We start from the raw sequence: 16,309 nt of genomic DNA on the forward strand, positions 1-16,309 counted from the left end.
CTAATATAATACTGTTAACTGAATTAAAATAAAAACTTAAAATAAAATAAAATTTGGGAAAGGCAAATCAAGACCATAAACCATTTTACATCATTCAAATAGCAAAATTCTCCAAGTGTGAAAATAACCAAGAAGAATACATGGATCAGGAAGCTCTCTCACACATTGCTAATGGGAGTACTGATTGGTACAACCAGTTTGGAAAACAATTTGCCATTACCTTGTAAATCTGAACTTAAGAGCCTATGATTCGTTTTAAGATTTCATTTATTTGAGAGAGACAGAGAGAGAGAGCAAGTGCACATAAGCAGGGGGAGGGGGAGGGGGAGTGGGAGAGAGAAAATCTCAAGCAGACTCTGTACGGAGTGCAGACCCCGACACAGGGCTTGATCTGATGACCCTGAGACCATAACCTGAGCTGAAATCAAGTTCGGATGCTTAAGTGACTGAGCCACCCAGGTGCCCCAGAGTCTATGATTTGATTCCATTCCTATGGTGTACTCAAAGAGAAACTCTCGGAGCCCAAGAATAGTCCCAGCAACACTATTTGTAATGGCAAAAAAACAACTCAATGACAGGTAAATGAATATACTGGTATATTTACAAAATGGACATCTGTAGCAATGAAAAATAATAAACCACCAATACAAGCAGCTTCATAGATAAATCTTTATAAAAAGAAAATGAAACGGGGTACCCGGGTGGCTCAGTCAGTTACGCGGCTGCCTTTAGCTCAGGTCATGATCCCGGGCTTCTCCCTCTCCCTCTGCTGCTCCCCCTACTTATACTCTCTCTCGAATAAATAAATCTTTTTTTTTTAAGATTTTATTTATTTATTTGACAGAGATAGAGACAGCCAGCAAGAGAGGGAACACAAGCAGGGGGAGTGGGAAAGGAAGAAGCAGGCTCATAGCGGAGGAGCCTGATGTGGGGCTTGATCCCATAACGCCGGGATCACGCCCTGAGCCGAAGGCAGATGCTTAACCGCTGTGCCACCCAGGCGCCCCTTGAATAAATAAATCTTAAGAAAGAAAGAAAGAAAGAAAGAAAGATCCCAGAAGACCTACTGTACAATACCCTTTTTATTAAGTTCAAAATAAACTAAAGTAGGCAATATATTGTTTAGCAATACATATGCAAAACAAACTATTTCAAAAAAGAAGAAATGATAAAACACATTTCGGGTTAATAATTACCATGGGGGGGTAGATGGAGGGGTTGGGAGGAACACATAAGTAAATGAAATTACTGGAAATATTTTAATTCTTTTGGGTTGGGAGGTGGGTTCATGGGTATCCTATTTTATAAGAAAAAAAAATGATATATACCCCTGACTGTGAAAAGAGATTTTTGGGAAGTTGCAGAATGAATGATTTGTATCTGCATCTTTTCCACATGTTATGAGACAAAACTGAAAATTAAATTTTTTTTAAAGATTTTATTTATTTGTCAGAGAGACAGAGAGAGAGCACACGCATGCACAAGCAGGCGGAAAGGCAGGTAGAGGGAGAAGCAGGCTCCCTGCTGAGCAAGGAGCCCGATACTGGACTTGATCCCAGGACCCTGGGATCATGACCTGAGCCAAAGGCAGACGCTTAACTGATTAAGCCACCCAGGCATCCGTGAACATTAACTTCTTTAAAAGTAAAAGAGAAATAAATTATTATTACCAACCTTTAATTCGATCCAACTGATTGGTGTGCAGAAGCTTATTGGATTGATTATACTTCATAAACAACTGCCAGAACACAGAGTCTTCGTTACAGCACAGGTCAGTCACAGTGTTTTTTAACCCTTCCAAGTGCACTAATGCTGACAGAATACAATCTAACCAACAGAGAGCATTAGCGTTTTTCCATTGGACACATAAAGACTGGCAAAGTGATGAACATCTGGTCTCCAATGGCATCTCCAGTTCAGACGTGCATCCTTCATTTTGAGGAGAAATCCCTCCAGGTCCAGAAACATCAACTCTAGTAGGATATTCTTCAGCAGCCATGTCAATAATACCAGCCTCTGAAATCTCATTCTGTTCCAAGGAATCAGCTGTCCTAACTGGATTCTGTGGACCACTGTGTGGTAAATCAGGTAAGTGAGATGAGGTTTCATCATATGCTTCTCCATTATGTTTGCTGTTCAAAACTTGTTCACCATCAGTAACAATATGATTTTTAGTCTTTTTGGCATTTGCTAAAAGAGGTGACTCCTTATAGTGGGTTTCCAAGAACTTTCTTTTTTGAGGCTTATTTGTAGTGTGACAATCTTCCAAATCAGGAGAAATTAAGTTATTAAGTGATTTAGAGCCCAAAGGATAGATGCACTAAAAGAAAAAAGAAAATGATAAAAACTACAAAAAATTCAAGCTCAGGTTTTATATAACAACTTCTATGTCATGAAAAATACATATAAAATTTTAGCATCAATACAATTGTACAAATCTAAATTTAAAAGAACTAGGAACAACTATCAAATCAAAATTTTGGCCCCCAAAAGCATAACTTTCCCTAGTTAATTTTAACAATCAAGAGTTTACTCTGATCCACACCAGAGGAAGCTAATAAGGAAAACATACATACTTCTGTTTTAATAAAAAACCTAATGTTGAGTGAATTAACAAATTTCAACAATTTAAAGAAACATTCTGTGATAAGTGTTATTCTTTTTGGGACAGGTACACTGCATAACATTAAAAACTAGAAAAGTATTTTCATTTTTGGGGGGGAGTATTTTCAAATAAAAAAAATTTGCATTACTAATTTGTGTTTCTTAATTTTAAAACTGAATATTAATCTGAGAGCACATCAACGTTATCAATTTTACATCCTTACTGGATCTAAGAATCAAATTGGCTGAATTTTAACAACTTCATCAAATCTTATTATATATTAACAAAATTTCAGCCAAATATCAAAGGTGTAGACAAATCACCAAAATAACCAATTCTCCCCAAGTCTGAAACCTAGGAAAATATTTTAAGAGACAAATTCAGGAAATCTAATATTCTATGTGTCTTCATTTAAAATAATGCCTTCTCTCTACATAAGCATGGTAACTGCTACCTTGGTGGCCTCTAAGAACTAAAGAACTACCCCTCCTGCTATTCATGGCCTGGTAGAGTTGGTCCTCTGCTGCACCACTCTGGGCTTAGCCATATGACCAGCTTTGATGGGATGTTCACAAGCATGACACGCATGGAAGCCTGACAGGCATGGGCTCATTGGGCTAGTCCTTTTGGAGTCTTCCTTCTGGAGCACTCCTTTGTAAAGAAGTCCCATCCATCATACTGTGAGGAGCCCAATTAGCCTCATGGAGAGACCCTCATGGAAAAGAACTGAGATCCTGGCTGACTGCCTGAGCCGAGTTCCCAGTAGGCAGCTAGTACCAACTGCCAGCTATGTGGACATTTTAGGTTTCCTAGCCAACAGCAGGTGAAGTCTAAGAACTACCTGGGCAACCCACAGAATCACGAGGAATACTAAATCAAGCCGTTAAGTTTTTTTAGTCACTAGGTTGTAAGCAACAGATACTGAAATGCACTAAATCCTCTCTTCAAGTACAGCTTCTTCTATACAAATAAACATTATACTCATAATATTGTACTTATGAAATTCTTTAGTTTAATAGGATAAGTTCTGGATTCTTGTCACTGTTACCAACTAGTAACTAACCATTAACTAAAAACCTGACCCTCGACTTTATACCTTGACATTATTTCCTAAATCCTACCATATGTCAGAAAATAGAGAACACTTTAAAACCGCAATAATTTTGTACTCATAGTCACAAGACAGGTATACAGCCAAAAAAAAGGGAAGATCTCAAAGAGATATTTACACACCCATATCCCTTGCAGCATTATTCACAACAGCCTAGAGGCGATAGCAACCCAAATATCCATAAATGTTCAAATGGATAAAGAAAATGTGGTATATACATACAACGAAATATTATTCAGCCTTAAAAAGTAAGGAAATTCATTCACAGGCTACAACATATATAAATATTGAGGACATTAAGCTAAGTAAAATAAGTTAGTTACAAAAGGAAAAATACGGTATGATTCCACTTATATGAGGTAGGAGAATTTGAGTAGTCAAATTCATAGAGCCCAAAAGTAGAATGGTGGTTTCCAAAGCATGGGGAAAAGGGGAGCTGGTATTCAGTCAGTACAAAATTTGAATTTTTCAAGACAAGAAAGTCCAAGACATGCCACATAATGAGAATATACCTAACACTCCTCAACTGTACATTTAAAAATGATTAAGATGGTAAATTTCATGCAGGGTTTTTTTTACAATTAAAAAATGTTTTAAAAACAAAAATATAAAAAATCTTTATCTCAAGCAGAGTCAAGATCATGGTGTGCACATCCTACCAGCACCCCCACTTAATTAAAAAGAATAAACAATAAAAGGCCCTGGGGCTGCAGAATTTAGTGGCCTAAAATGGTTTCCCCCTACATTATTTGCAAATGTCTCAACTGACTTTTCTATCTACAATTTGTGCTCCAGTCATAGGGCCAATTTAAAATACAATTTGCGGGGCGTCTGGGTGGCACAGCGGTTAAGCGTCTGCCTTCGGCTCAGGGCGTGATCCCGGAGTCCTGGGATCGAGCCCCACATCAGGCTCCTCCGCTGTGAGCCTGCTTCTTCCCCTCCCACTCCCACTACTTGTGTTCCCTCTCTCGCTGGCTGTCTCTATCTCTGTCAAATAAATAAATAAAATCTTTTAAAAAAATAAAATAAAATAAAATAAAATAAAATAAAATAAAATAAAATAAAATACAATTTGCCCTTGCCCCAATTTTTCCCTTTTATAAATTAATGCGGTCAGATTTTTATCTCCTTTATACCCTGACTTTAGTTTCTACTTCGTATTTATAATGAACATATGCCATTTTTGTAACTAGAAGTTTTTTAACCTGTCTTCAAAAAAAGGAAAGTTATAAAACATAGAGTATTAATTTTTCCATCTAGCTCAACCACGCAAGAGCATTTAAAGCCTAAGGCTGAAAAAATCTAATGCTGCCTCTTCCACTGATTTTTTGAGCAGCTTAGATACATTCCCATTTTCCTATAAAATGGAAAAAGCAAAACACTGCACATTACCTTATATGAAAATTATCTATAAGGATGTGCCAAAAACAAACTATAAAAATATTTACAAAAAAATAATTTACATTCATTTTACAAATGAAGAAAACCAAGAACACGAGTTTCTCTGACGACTCAACTAAAGATTTCAGAGCCTTATAAATTTCATGTTTTTAAAAAAGAACTAAATAAATGTTCTAATAAAAGACTAAACAATGGAATACTCAAAAAAAAAAAAAGGGAGAGAGAGAAAACTCCCTACAGTTTGAAAAAACTTGAGTTTCAATTTATTAATCTGAAAGCAGAGTTTGAATCTTAGTGTTTTTTTTTCAAGAAACTTCCAATTAAGAGGGGTTTCCCATGTGGCTCTTTGCAATTTGGGCAAGTGAAAGCAGAATGTTCAGTGGACTTCAAATTTTATAATTAAAAAAAACTAACAAATTAACAAATTGACTGAAAGGTCTTATAGACCAGGGATCAGCAAACTTTAACTGTAAAAAGCCAGATAAATATCTTAGCCTTTGTGAGCTAGTCAAGGTCTCTGTCCGCCATTACAATACAAAAGCGGCCACAGACAATGCAAAAATGATTGAGCACAGCTACATTCCAATAAAACTTTTTTTATGTACACTGAAATTTGAAATTCATATAATTTTCATGTATTACAAAAGAGTATTCTATTCATTTTTGCTTAATCATTTTAAAACTTAACTATCGTTCTTAGGCTGTGGGTGTCATATAAAGAGTTTGCTGACTCCTGGTATAAACCAATCCACTTCATAAAATACACCGGGCTCTTACTGATTAGAACACTTACTAAAAATTAGATCAATAATTACTTTAAAGTTATTTTTTTACATCTGTAAAGTATATACTTAAAATTCTTGGTTATATATTCTTAATACTATTGGTTTTCCTCATCACTTAAAAAAAATGCTTCAAAACTAAAAACACAAATAATACTTCTAACTTTAATAGCCAAAACCTAATGTCCTGAGGACAGGGACTTTATTATGGCAGTCCACGGTTAAAGAACTCTATTGAAATACTATACACTGTTTGGAAGAGGGGAAAAAAGTTTTTTTCTAGAAAGATTTCTCTTTCCCATATTCACCATTCTATAACTCTGTTCTGAGCTAGTTAATGAGTAACCTATATGGTCTGCTGTTAGGATAAGCTGTCAAACCTCCTAACATCAAGCCCTCTCACTGTTCAATAGAGCCCACTGTCTGCTTCAGGAATAGCTCTCCAGCAATTCTGTGACACTTTCTTCTATTTTTCCCTCTCTACTGGATATAACCAGCATACAAACATGCTGTTATTTTTCCCAACTTAAAAATTTCCTCCTCCAAGTACCACCCCACATCTGCATTTCTCAGTTCTTCCTCTTCAATTTTCTATCACTCACTCCAACCAAGCTTTCCTTTATCACTAACATTTCACCCAAAATATTCTCATCAAGGTTCTCAGTGAGGTCCACAACACTCTAGCCAATGGTGAGTTGAGTCTTCATTCTCCTTGAGTTGAAAATAAATAATTTCTTCCTTAAATATTTTTTTCATTTGACTTCCAGGACAAAATACCCTCCCCTTTCTGGGTTTACTCTTACCTCACTGTCCACTTCTCTCACTCCTTTCCTGGTTCCACTTCATCTCCACAATCTCTTAATGCGGGACTGTAACAGGGATTAGTCCTTGGATCGCCACCAATACTTCTAGGTAAACTCATCCACTCTCATGGTTCAATTATCTACATGCTGATGACTCCCAAAGGTATCTCTCTAACCTCACTCTCCACCTAATACCAGACACATAGATCCGACCACTTATTCCATATACCCTCAAGTACTAGATAGCTATCTTAAGCTTGACTGGTCCTAGCCTGATCTTTCCCCAAAATCTTCCTCTTCCCAAAGTTGTTCTCATCTTAGTAACTGGCAACTCCACTCTTCCAATTATGCAAGTCAAAAATCTGGGAATCATCCTTGATTCCTCTCTCTCCTACTAAGTATCCCAATCTTTCAGCAAATCCTTTTTGGCTCTATTTTCAAAATAGATAGATAACCCAACCATATCCCATCACCTTAGCCACTATCTGCTTCCCATGGAATACTCCATCTTCCAAGTAGTCTCCCTGCTTCAGGGCTTGCCCATTACACATACTTTCAACACAGGAGCCACAGTGATCCTTTCAACGTGTAAATCAGATTATGTCACTCCCTGCTATGGCTCTTCATTTCAGTCACAGTAAAAGCCAGAGACTTTACAATGGCCTCTAAGACCCTACGTGGTCCAGCCCCTCCCCATTATTTTTCTGACCCATCTTCTATTACTCTGCTTCACTTACTCAGATCCAGCTCTGCTAGTTTCCTTGCAGTAGGACAAACATGCACAGGCAACCTCTACTCTCTCAGGGCCTTATGCTGCTACTCTCCCTGTCTGGAATGCTTGTCCATCTGGTATTCACATGGCTTGTTCTTCATCTCTTTCAGGTTCCTGCTCAAACGTCATTTACTTAATGAAGAATTCCCTTCACCACTCTACTTCGAATTGCTAACTACCCATTCCCTAACACTCCAGTCCCTGGGCTTTATTTTTCCCCACGGCACTTTTCATTACCTCACACACACAAAAATATCACTTATTTTTTCCCCCTCTCCAGAACATACCCACCTTAAAAAAAAAAATTTAGTTATTTGGTAGAGAAAGAAAGCACATGCATGCGCACACACAAGCAGGGAGAGCGGCAGGCAGAGGGGAAAAAGGCAGAAGCAGACTCCCTACTGAGCAGAGGCAGACCTGGGGCTCCATCCCGGGACACTGGGATAATAACCTGAGCTGAAGGCAGATGCTTAACCGAGTCACCCAGGGTCCCTCATAAGCACTTCCTTGAGGGTAAGATATTTTTTGCTTTATTTATTGCATCCTAGCCTTTGGACACTGCCAACGTGGTGACACTCAAAAAAAAAAAATACTGAATAAATGCGAAAAGAAATTTATTTCTATTTGTAAGAATGCCTGGTACACTCAGCAAAAGTATCTATCACCAACAGTGTCATTTAGTTTAGTATTTTGCAAACTTGGCTGATCATCAGACTCATCCCTAAGAGTTACAAAATTATATAATTCTGGGTCAATTCTACTGAATTGGCATCTGGAGGTGATACCCAGAAATTTTTAAAAAGTACTCCAGGTGATTCTGATGAACTTCTGGTTTACTTGGAATAAAACATGTCTGAAATTAGAAGACTATATTCCAATTACAGTTCTGCAACTTTATGAAGATCTTATGTTCCTCAACCCTCTCTGATTTCTTATTCATAATGGAAATACCTACCTTGCAAAGTTTTGAGAACTATGTATATAAGAGTTTCATAAATTGTCAAGTACAATAAAATGTGGAGTATTAGGGAATTTAATGAGCTGTTATATAAAAGTTGTACCACTGGGGGCTCCTGGGCGGCTTAGTTAAACGACTTCAGGTCAGGTCATAATCTTGGGGTCCTGGGATCTGAGACCAGAGTAGGGCTCCCTGCTCAGCAGGGAGTCTGCTTCTCCCTCTCCCGCAACTTGTGCTCTCTCTTGCGTGCCTTCACTCTCTCTCTCTCAAATAAATAAATAAGTAAATAAAATCTTTTTTAAAAAGTTGTACCACTGATACACTGGATATTTAGATCCTTAAGTATCTAATATTTGGAGATTAATAACTTTTCCAATTAAGTTCCAAAGTTTATAAATCAAAGAGATGAAAGGATATTTACTATATACCAACAACTAACAGGGACCCCCCCAAGGTTAAAAAAAAAAAAAAAAAATCCATCCTGAAATGTATTTTCCCCTCTCACAAGTCTAATGATAATAAAAACAAGTATATTCATGCAATAATTCAGGAAAAATAACAGAAAATATTTAAAAGCGTATACTAGATAGATCTAGAAACTGACCATCTATGTATTAAAAATGTACAGTCTAAAAAATACAAACGAGTACAAATTGAAACACTGAATAAAAAAGCAAAAAGCTAAAACCTTAATACTATCTAAGATTAATACTTTACCTGCAGATCCTCACACAAAAAGATAGATTCTTGAAAACTAATTCGGTAAGTCTTTAAGGCTTTTAACTTTCCCTTCTCTCTACAAGCAGGGCAATACCCATCTGACGGGACTTTAGCTGAATCATAATTCTAAAAAAGAAATAAAGTAAATTAAAATATAGACATTCCTAGATTGTATCAAATTACAAAAAGTTAAATGGAAAAGTAACCCAGAAAAAAAAATACAATTTTCACCTGGAAGTGTCCTGGCTAATATTTTAAACATGGCAAATAAAAGAAATGCATATATGCTTTAAATACAGCTATTATTCTAAAAAGAATGTATTACAGTTTTAAATATTAAATTTTAAGTGTTAAAAATAGCATCAGTTTTATTTGCAAGAAAAAAAGTAACATCAACTGCCAGGGAAAATGTATGTTTCATATTTTCAGAGAATAATAAACCACAAGGTCTATATTTTATTTCTACTTTCACATATCAATAAAACACAGAGAGGTAAATACATTAAAATAATCTTTCGCCATTGCTGTAAGATTTCCGTGGAAGATATAATTTTTTAGCAGTTAATTGGTAAAACTAAAACCGAATTTAAGTCTCAAAAAAAGGAGGAAAAAACCCAACTTTGCACTGAGGCAAAAAATAAGTTCACTAACTTTTCCCAAATACCCCACCATGTGGAGTGAAGATATCCCTATATCAGTCCCTGGTCCAATCACTGGCAAACCATTTCCAATCTTCGGGGAATCCATCATTCCGAGTCATTGGCTAATTTATGTCACTTGAAACATGTCAATATCACTAAGGATTTTTCAATGAACCCTGGAAAAAAAAAAGTCAATAGACAATTAAATAAAAATCCTATTTACTTTGAAAAAGAGCTATGCTATAAGATGTATATATATTAAGTATATTTTGAAACTATATGTCCCAAGATAAACATATTCGAAAATTGTAATCTTAAAGTGAAAACAAATAATTTGTCCAACCTAGCAAATTTGTTGGAAGAGGGCAGACTGGCTAACAGGACCGAGTTTCAGACTCATTTGTAAGCAAATTTATTAAAACTTATAATAGAGGTAAACTATTAAATTACAAATTATACTGACCAGAGTTTAAAAACCCAAGTTTTTAGGGCCTATGCATAATATGAAACAAGTATGTCAGCATTATACTAAGAATGTATTTTAAAGACCCCAGATCTATTGTGCCATTGCTTGACAGAGAAAAAAGAACCCCATACATTTCTACTGCTTTCAACCACCAAGGTCATCAAGAGAATAATGCTATTTTTTTGAAGTTTCCAACAACATGCTATTTTATAATAACGAACTGTACCAGACAAAAATATAAACACTATCATAGTACAAATTACACATGTAACAAGCTTGTTTTGAGTGTAACTCCATGGAATAAGAATCACACTCAATAAAGTCAAAATTATAAGACTGGAGCTCAGTATAAAGAAAAATTAATTATTAAGAGTAGTTTAGGTATGGATTTAAAATATAGGGAAACCAAATACAAAAGACTTTAAAGCAGAGTAAATCACCACTTAGTAGGGATGCTGTAAAATAATTTCAAGCAAAAGTCTTTCCCAAATCTAAGAATTTCTATGACAACCACCTCCTGGGAAACTGTGGCTTACAGACTCACTTTAAAAACCAGTTATGCTATTCTGTTCCAGATGTATAAACTTTACACATCTTTCAAGCCAAGGAATAACTTCGAAAATAAAAACACTTCTAAGTAAAGTGTAAGGGAATCTCAAATTCCTGAAGAAATATTACTAAGGCGGGATTTCTGAACTACAACACTACAGACATCTTGGACCAGACAATTCTTTGCTGTGAGGGCTGTCTTGCACGTTGTAGGATGGTTAGCAGCATCACGGCCTTCTACCTAGCAGATAGTGAGTGCCACTGGCATTCCTCAGTTGTGAGAACCAAAAAGTCTCCAGACATTGCCGAAATGACCGCTGGAAGGCAAAACTGCCCCACTGAGAACCACCGCCAAAAAGATAAAAATAAGTTTGGTGCTAACTTTTACTTCTTCAGCTCCTCACAGACAACACCAATTTATTATTTTTGGCTGGCTCTATTTATAATATACTCACAAAAGGGAACTATACAGGAAAGAGTCAAACTGCTTATGGTTCCAGAGTGGCTAAAAGCATGGGTTTACAACTGCTCATCTGGGTTCAGAAATTTGTAACACTGGTTTGTACCAAGAATTAAATACAATACATGTAAAATGCTTAGCACCTGAACAGACAGTAAATTTTAACTACTATTCATTTGGTGCTAATTTTATATTTCACTCTATGTAGAAAACATGCTGCACATCTTATATCATTCTCAAAAGAAAAACTGGTACTCTATATACCTCGAATAAGATGTTTCTGATGAAAATTTCCACCTGCCTGAGGGATCTAGAAAACTTTTTTGGGGCTGTTTTCTCTCTCTATTATAAAAGAAAAACATAAGAAGCCTTCAAATCTGCTCTGATTCTGATCCCAGCAGCCAACATTTCAATAGGAAAAGCAAATAGGTTGGTGGAAATTCTAAATATGCAAAACCCCGCTAAAGAAAATTCATTAAACAAAATACCAGAGGTGAGCTATCCGGGTCTTCCAAAAACAATTAACTTTGTCTTATATACAAAACCCTGGGGAGATTCTTACAAGTTACTTTGCCCTCAGTGATTATCTTCATTGTTCTCCCTACCTACCTGCTCCTCTTTCTTCTATCTCACCTAGACTTTGGTATCTTCATCTTCCCAAACACACACAACTAGAAAATTCGAGTGGTCCTCGAAACTTTCACTTCCCACTTCTTCATGCAGTAAAAGTCACCAAATTCTGTGGACAGTTCTTTGGAAGCCTCAAATTCCCACCTCTCCATCCCATTCCCGCTCAGTATGGACCTGAAGGTAGTACTATGACCTAAAGCTCACTGTACTTGAGACCAACCTGGCTTTCCAATTTTACCCTCCTCTACTCCACTTCACCCTCAGCACCTTTCTTCTGACGCCCTCTTTTCATTACTTCTGTGAGTCACTGATACTCCCGGACCCCGAATGTGGATTACTTAGCCCCCTATGAACGCAGTTACAGCACAATGAATGTGTAAAGGTTGCCCTGGGAATGACGAAAGATACGTAATGAAGCTTGTTTCACAGTCCCGTGTGCACAGTGGGGAAACCCAGAGAACCACCTGCTCCGAGAAGTGCCTTAAACCTATTTTGAGTTTGCCCTCCAAGACCAAGCGGGCTCACCATATAAATTGTCAAAGGTAAGGCCACAGCGGACTTGACGCCGAGGGATGCGGTCGGCTTTGGGCGCCCAGCCCTGGCTAGTACCAAACCCAGCCCTCCACAATCAGAGACGCACAGGACCAAGACATCTCAGTTTCAAAACCCGACCCTGGAAACCCGAGGAGGTGCAGGGTTCCGTTAACCCTCCCCATCTTCAAGCTCTTTGGAAGAGCGAAAAACAAAACAACAACTCTGGTTTCTCTTCAGCATTTACCTCTCTGAGCCAAAAGGAAATCAGTAACTCTACCTCCATACCTCAATCACCAGCCCTCCCACCTAAGCCCAGTCCCAGCCCCTTTCCTCTCCCAGGGCAGCCCACCTTTCTGCGCGCCGACTACCCCACAGGCAGTCCCTTTTCCCCAGCTCCGTTCGCCTTCCTGATTTGGGGAGCCGGGGGAAATTACTTCCTCTCCTCCCTTACCTGCCGCGTGCACTCCCCTTCCTCGCACCGGGTCGGTCCGAACTCCTGTTCCAGGTTCGGTCCACACCACACCACGCAACGTTCAACCCACGTTCCCCTCGGCCTGCTCCTCCCCCACCGGCCTCTGGGCTAGAAAAGCAACTTCCGGTTTGTGTCCGCGGCAAAAGAGTTCCCCTTCCTGCTCGGCGCGGGGCCTGAAAGGACGTCAGCGTGGCGGGGAAGGCGAGAACGGGAGCACTTCCGGACGGCCTCTGCAGAGGCGTGGCTGTCCGCCCGGCTGTCGCAGCCGCAGTTTCAGCTGCGGCGACGGCTAGGGGCGGGGCCGGTGGCTGCCGAGCCCTGCATCTGTGAGTGGCTGGGTTTGGGGAGGCGACGTTTCTGGAAGCTGCTGGAAAGCGCTCGAGTGGCGGAGGTGACGCCGGCGGCCAGGGGGTGGGGCGTGATTAAAACTAGTGCGCGTCCGGCAGCGGAGGGATTACGCTGAGGAAAGAAACTGGCACGCGCGAGCCCGGGTCGGAAGTCGACGCGGCGGAGAGTGACCTGGGTGGGTGGGTGGTTGGGCGAGGGAAGGGCTCCCTAGCCTGCAGAGGCGGAGGGTGCAATGGAGGCTGTCGGCCGGCGCGTCCCTGCAGCGCTGCGGCCTCCACGACGATTGTGGGTCGCGCAAGGCCCCCGTAGTCCCCTCTCCTAAAGCCTCGGTGAGAGCCGAGCAGCCACAGAGTGTGTGTTCACAAAGGTTCACCACACACGGAGCTGCCCCTCCCTGTCTCCCTAAACCCCATCTGCGAGGCCAGGGGCTTTTCTGCCAGGATTCTGGGGTGTTTCTCCTCCTTTCCTCCCTCCCAGATCTTCTAACGGTAAGGGGAGTAGTCAAAGCGCAGGGACTTTGCTATCCACGACCCGTTCTTACTAGTCAGCAGCCGATCTGTCCCTGCTGCGCTCATTTCAGCTGCCCTGCCTTGTTTTAACTTAAGAGAAAGGGGGAGTTCTCATTTAGTTGATAAGTTTAAGGCTCTGCTTTCGTAGGAAGGTCATGTGGTTTAAGGGACATCGTGACCGCGTGTGCTATTTCTGAGTTGCATTGAAGCTTGGGGCAGCGTATTCTAGAAGTCCTTTTGGTAGATTGGTTCTATGTCCTAGAGTAATATGTAGTTTCTGACCATTTCTTTTTACAGAGTAACCGCTGTTGGCATTTTGGACTGTGGGGTATTTTTAGTGGTCTCAAACTAAATAACTATATTCTGGAAAAATGCTGGTAATTTTGATAGGGCGGTATAGAGGAAACAAGTCCCATATACCAAGAAATTCCTCAGTAAAAAGGATTTTAGTTGTCGGTACTTACGGATGCGGATGGCCCAGAAATCCAATGGGGAGTTTGTTTTGTTTTTTCTCCAGACTGAAAACCAGGCTGGTTAGTTTTTGTTTCACCTTTTCTGTCTTACTTGATTATTAATATACTGGTGTATTTGTTGTAAGATGTAACTAGTTTTCTCTTTTTTAAGTGAATTATGAAAATATGAGAACGTAGTATTTCCTTCTGGAAATAATAGCCAAACTCAGAGTTTTTCTTGTTCACCATTGCTATTTCCATTTTTAGGATGGCATACACTATTTTTTTTGGAAAAAAAGGCTTGCTGAATTGTTAACTTCGTAAGTTGAACAAAATAATTGATTCAGTTAAAATTGTAGTTAAAATTTTAAGATTGAAAAATCAACATTGCGAAACTGAACTGTATCAATGAAACATTGTAAAGTTGATTTACAGCCTTTTAGTGCGAATTTGATTTTTTGCCAGGAAAAAATATGTAATAGTAATAGAAACAAAATGGATGTGGGACTTGGGTTGTGGAAAGAAAAGAGGATTTAGTGTATACTGTGTTTTGACTCCACAGAGCTTTTCCCCCTTGTAAAAAGTAGAAAAAGTTCTGCAGGACATTCTAAGATAAAAAGAATGATAATACAGGAGAGGCAATTTTCATTTATATTAAAGTAGCGGCCCCAGGTTGAAAAAATTGAATACGTTTATGCTTTTTCTTTACCAATATATTTAGAATGCCTCTTTCTATGTACACTGGTCCCAGAAAGAGTGCAGTTATCTTCCAGGATAATTAAAGCAATCCTGTTGTCAGCAGTGTGGGACCGAAATTTTACCTACCTGTTTCCAATTAAAAACTAACACAATCTAATCAAAGGAAGCTTTTATTAAATTAATGAACAGCTGCAATAGGAATATAATGTACAATTAGGATTCTCTTTCTTTTTCTTTTTTAAAAATTTTTTCTTCTCATAGTGTCAGGTTTTGTCCTATCTGCTAGGTTGGATTCCTTAATCACAAGCCAAGTCTTCAGCCCAAACCTGGGATGTAAAAGCTGCCTGCTGTGATTGGTTGTTCTGATCTCATCAAAAAGATGAGAGCTAAAGTGACTAACCATATTTTTTAACAGCACCTTTGTGAATACAGTCTATATAATCTCTTATTTAATTCCAATATTCAGGAGGCTTGCAAACCAAAAGCTTTTTAAACTTGGAGACAGAATTCATTTGGTAACAAAATATTACGTGAGCAAATGAGAAATTATATATAATTTTTATCCCATATATTTTGCTGAGAAAATATTTATATGTTTGATAATGGGGTGCTGCCCTTGGCCAGTGGTATGGGAGGTATTACATAATGGTTTGTGTACCTTGTAACATTTTTAAATTTCAAGAAATTACTATTTTTATTTTTCTTAAAGATTTATTTATTTATTTATTTGTTAGAGAGAGAGATTGAGCGCGTGAGCACTCACAAGCAGGGGGAGTGGCAGGCAGAGGGAAAAGGAGGCTCCCCACTAAGCAAGGAGCTGGATGCGGAAGGCAGAGGCTTAACCCACTGAGCCACCCAGGCGTCCCAAGAAATTACTATTTTTAAAGCACGTCCAGGCTCTGGGTTTTGGTTAAGGAATGTGAACCTATATTAATATTTTTGACAGTACACTTGTGCTAGGCATTTGCATATTTAGAGAATTAAAATAAGATACTTTAGTTCTTGCCCTCAGTGAATTCAATTGAGATAGGATAGAAAAAAGTACATTTATCATATTGTAATATGTGCATTCACATATTTGTAAGTGTAGCCACATCAAGGCCACACAAGAAATTAGCCTGAGGATTTGAAGTTATTTCATACTTTAGACTCTTAATTTCAGACGGAACATGACAACCCATTATGTAGCCTAAACTTGTTTGTGTTTTGCCCACACAAAATGAGAAAGCAGTATGATAAAGAAGAGTCATAGAGTAGGTATTGGAATGTCTGATTTCTGTTCCTCTTTTGCTGTGTGACCTTACATGAGTCACATAATTTTCAAGGCCTTCATTTACAGCTCTATAAAGTGAGAAGTTTGAAATAGATAATCACAGTTTCAATATCCTACCTGCAGA

At 38.6% G+C, this 16,309-nt stretch overlaps 1 protein-coding gene across 4 annotated transcripts in view; it reads right to left on the reverse strand.

The window, feature by feature from the left end:
* Nucleotides 1–13,885, reverse strand: part of USPL1 (ubiquitin specific peptidase like 1) — a 34,942-nt gene extending 21,057 nt beyond the window's left edge. The window contains exons 1-4 of one of the 4 annotated variants that reach the window (XM_026493083.4): nt 12,884–13,885; nt 9,804–9,969; nt 9,150–9,278; nt 1,675–2,320 (exon numbers count right to left, since the gene is read on the reverse strand). In XM_026493083.4, the coding sequence (XP_026348868.2) occupies nt 1,675–2,320; nt 9,150–9,278; nt 9,804–9,902 (874 nt within the window). In that variant the 5' untranslated portion in view covers nt 9,903–9,969; nt 12,884–13,885. The remainder of the gene's footprint in view (nt 1–1,674; nt 2,321–9,149; nt 9,279–9,803; nt 9,970–12,883) is intronic. The other 3 variants (XM_057309411.1, XM_026493084.4, XM_026493085.4) reach the window with 3 other exon arrangements.
* Between the last annotated feature and the right edge of the window lie 2,424 nt (nt 13,886–16,309).

Source organism: Ursus arctos, unplaced genomic scaffold, assembly GCF_023065955.2.
Source record: "Ursus arctos isolate Adak ecotype North America unplaced genomic scaffold, UrsArc2.0 scaffold_10, whole genome shotgun sequence".
Lineage (NCBI taxonomy): Eukaryota > Metazoa > Chordata > Mammalia > Carnivora > Ursidae > Ursus > Ursus arctos.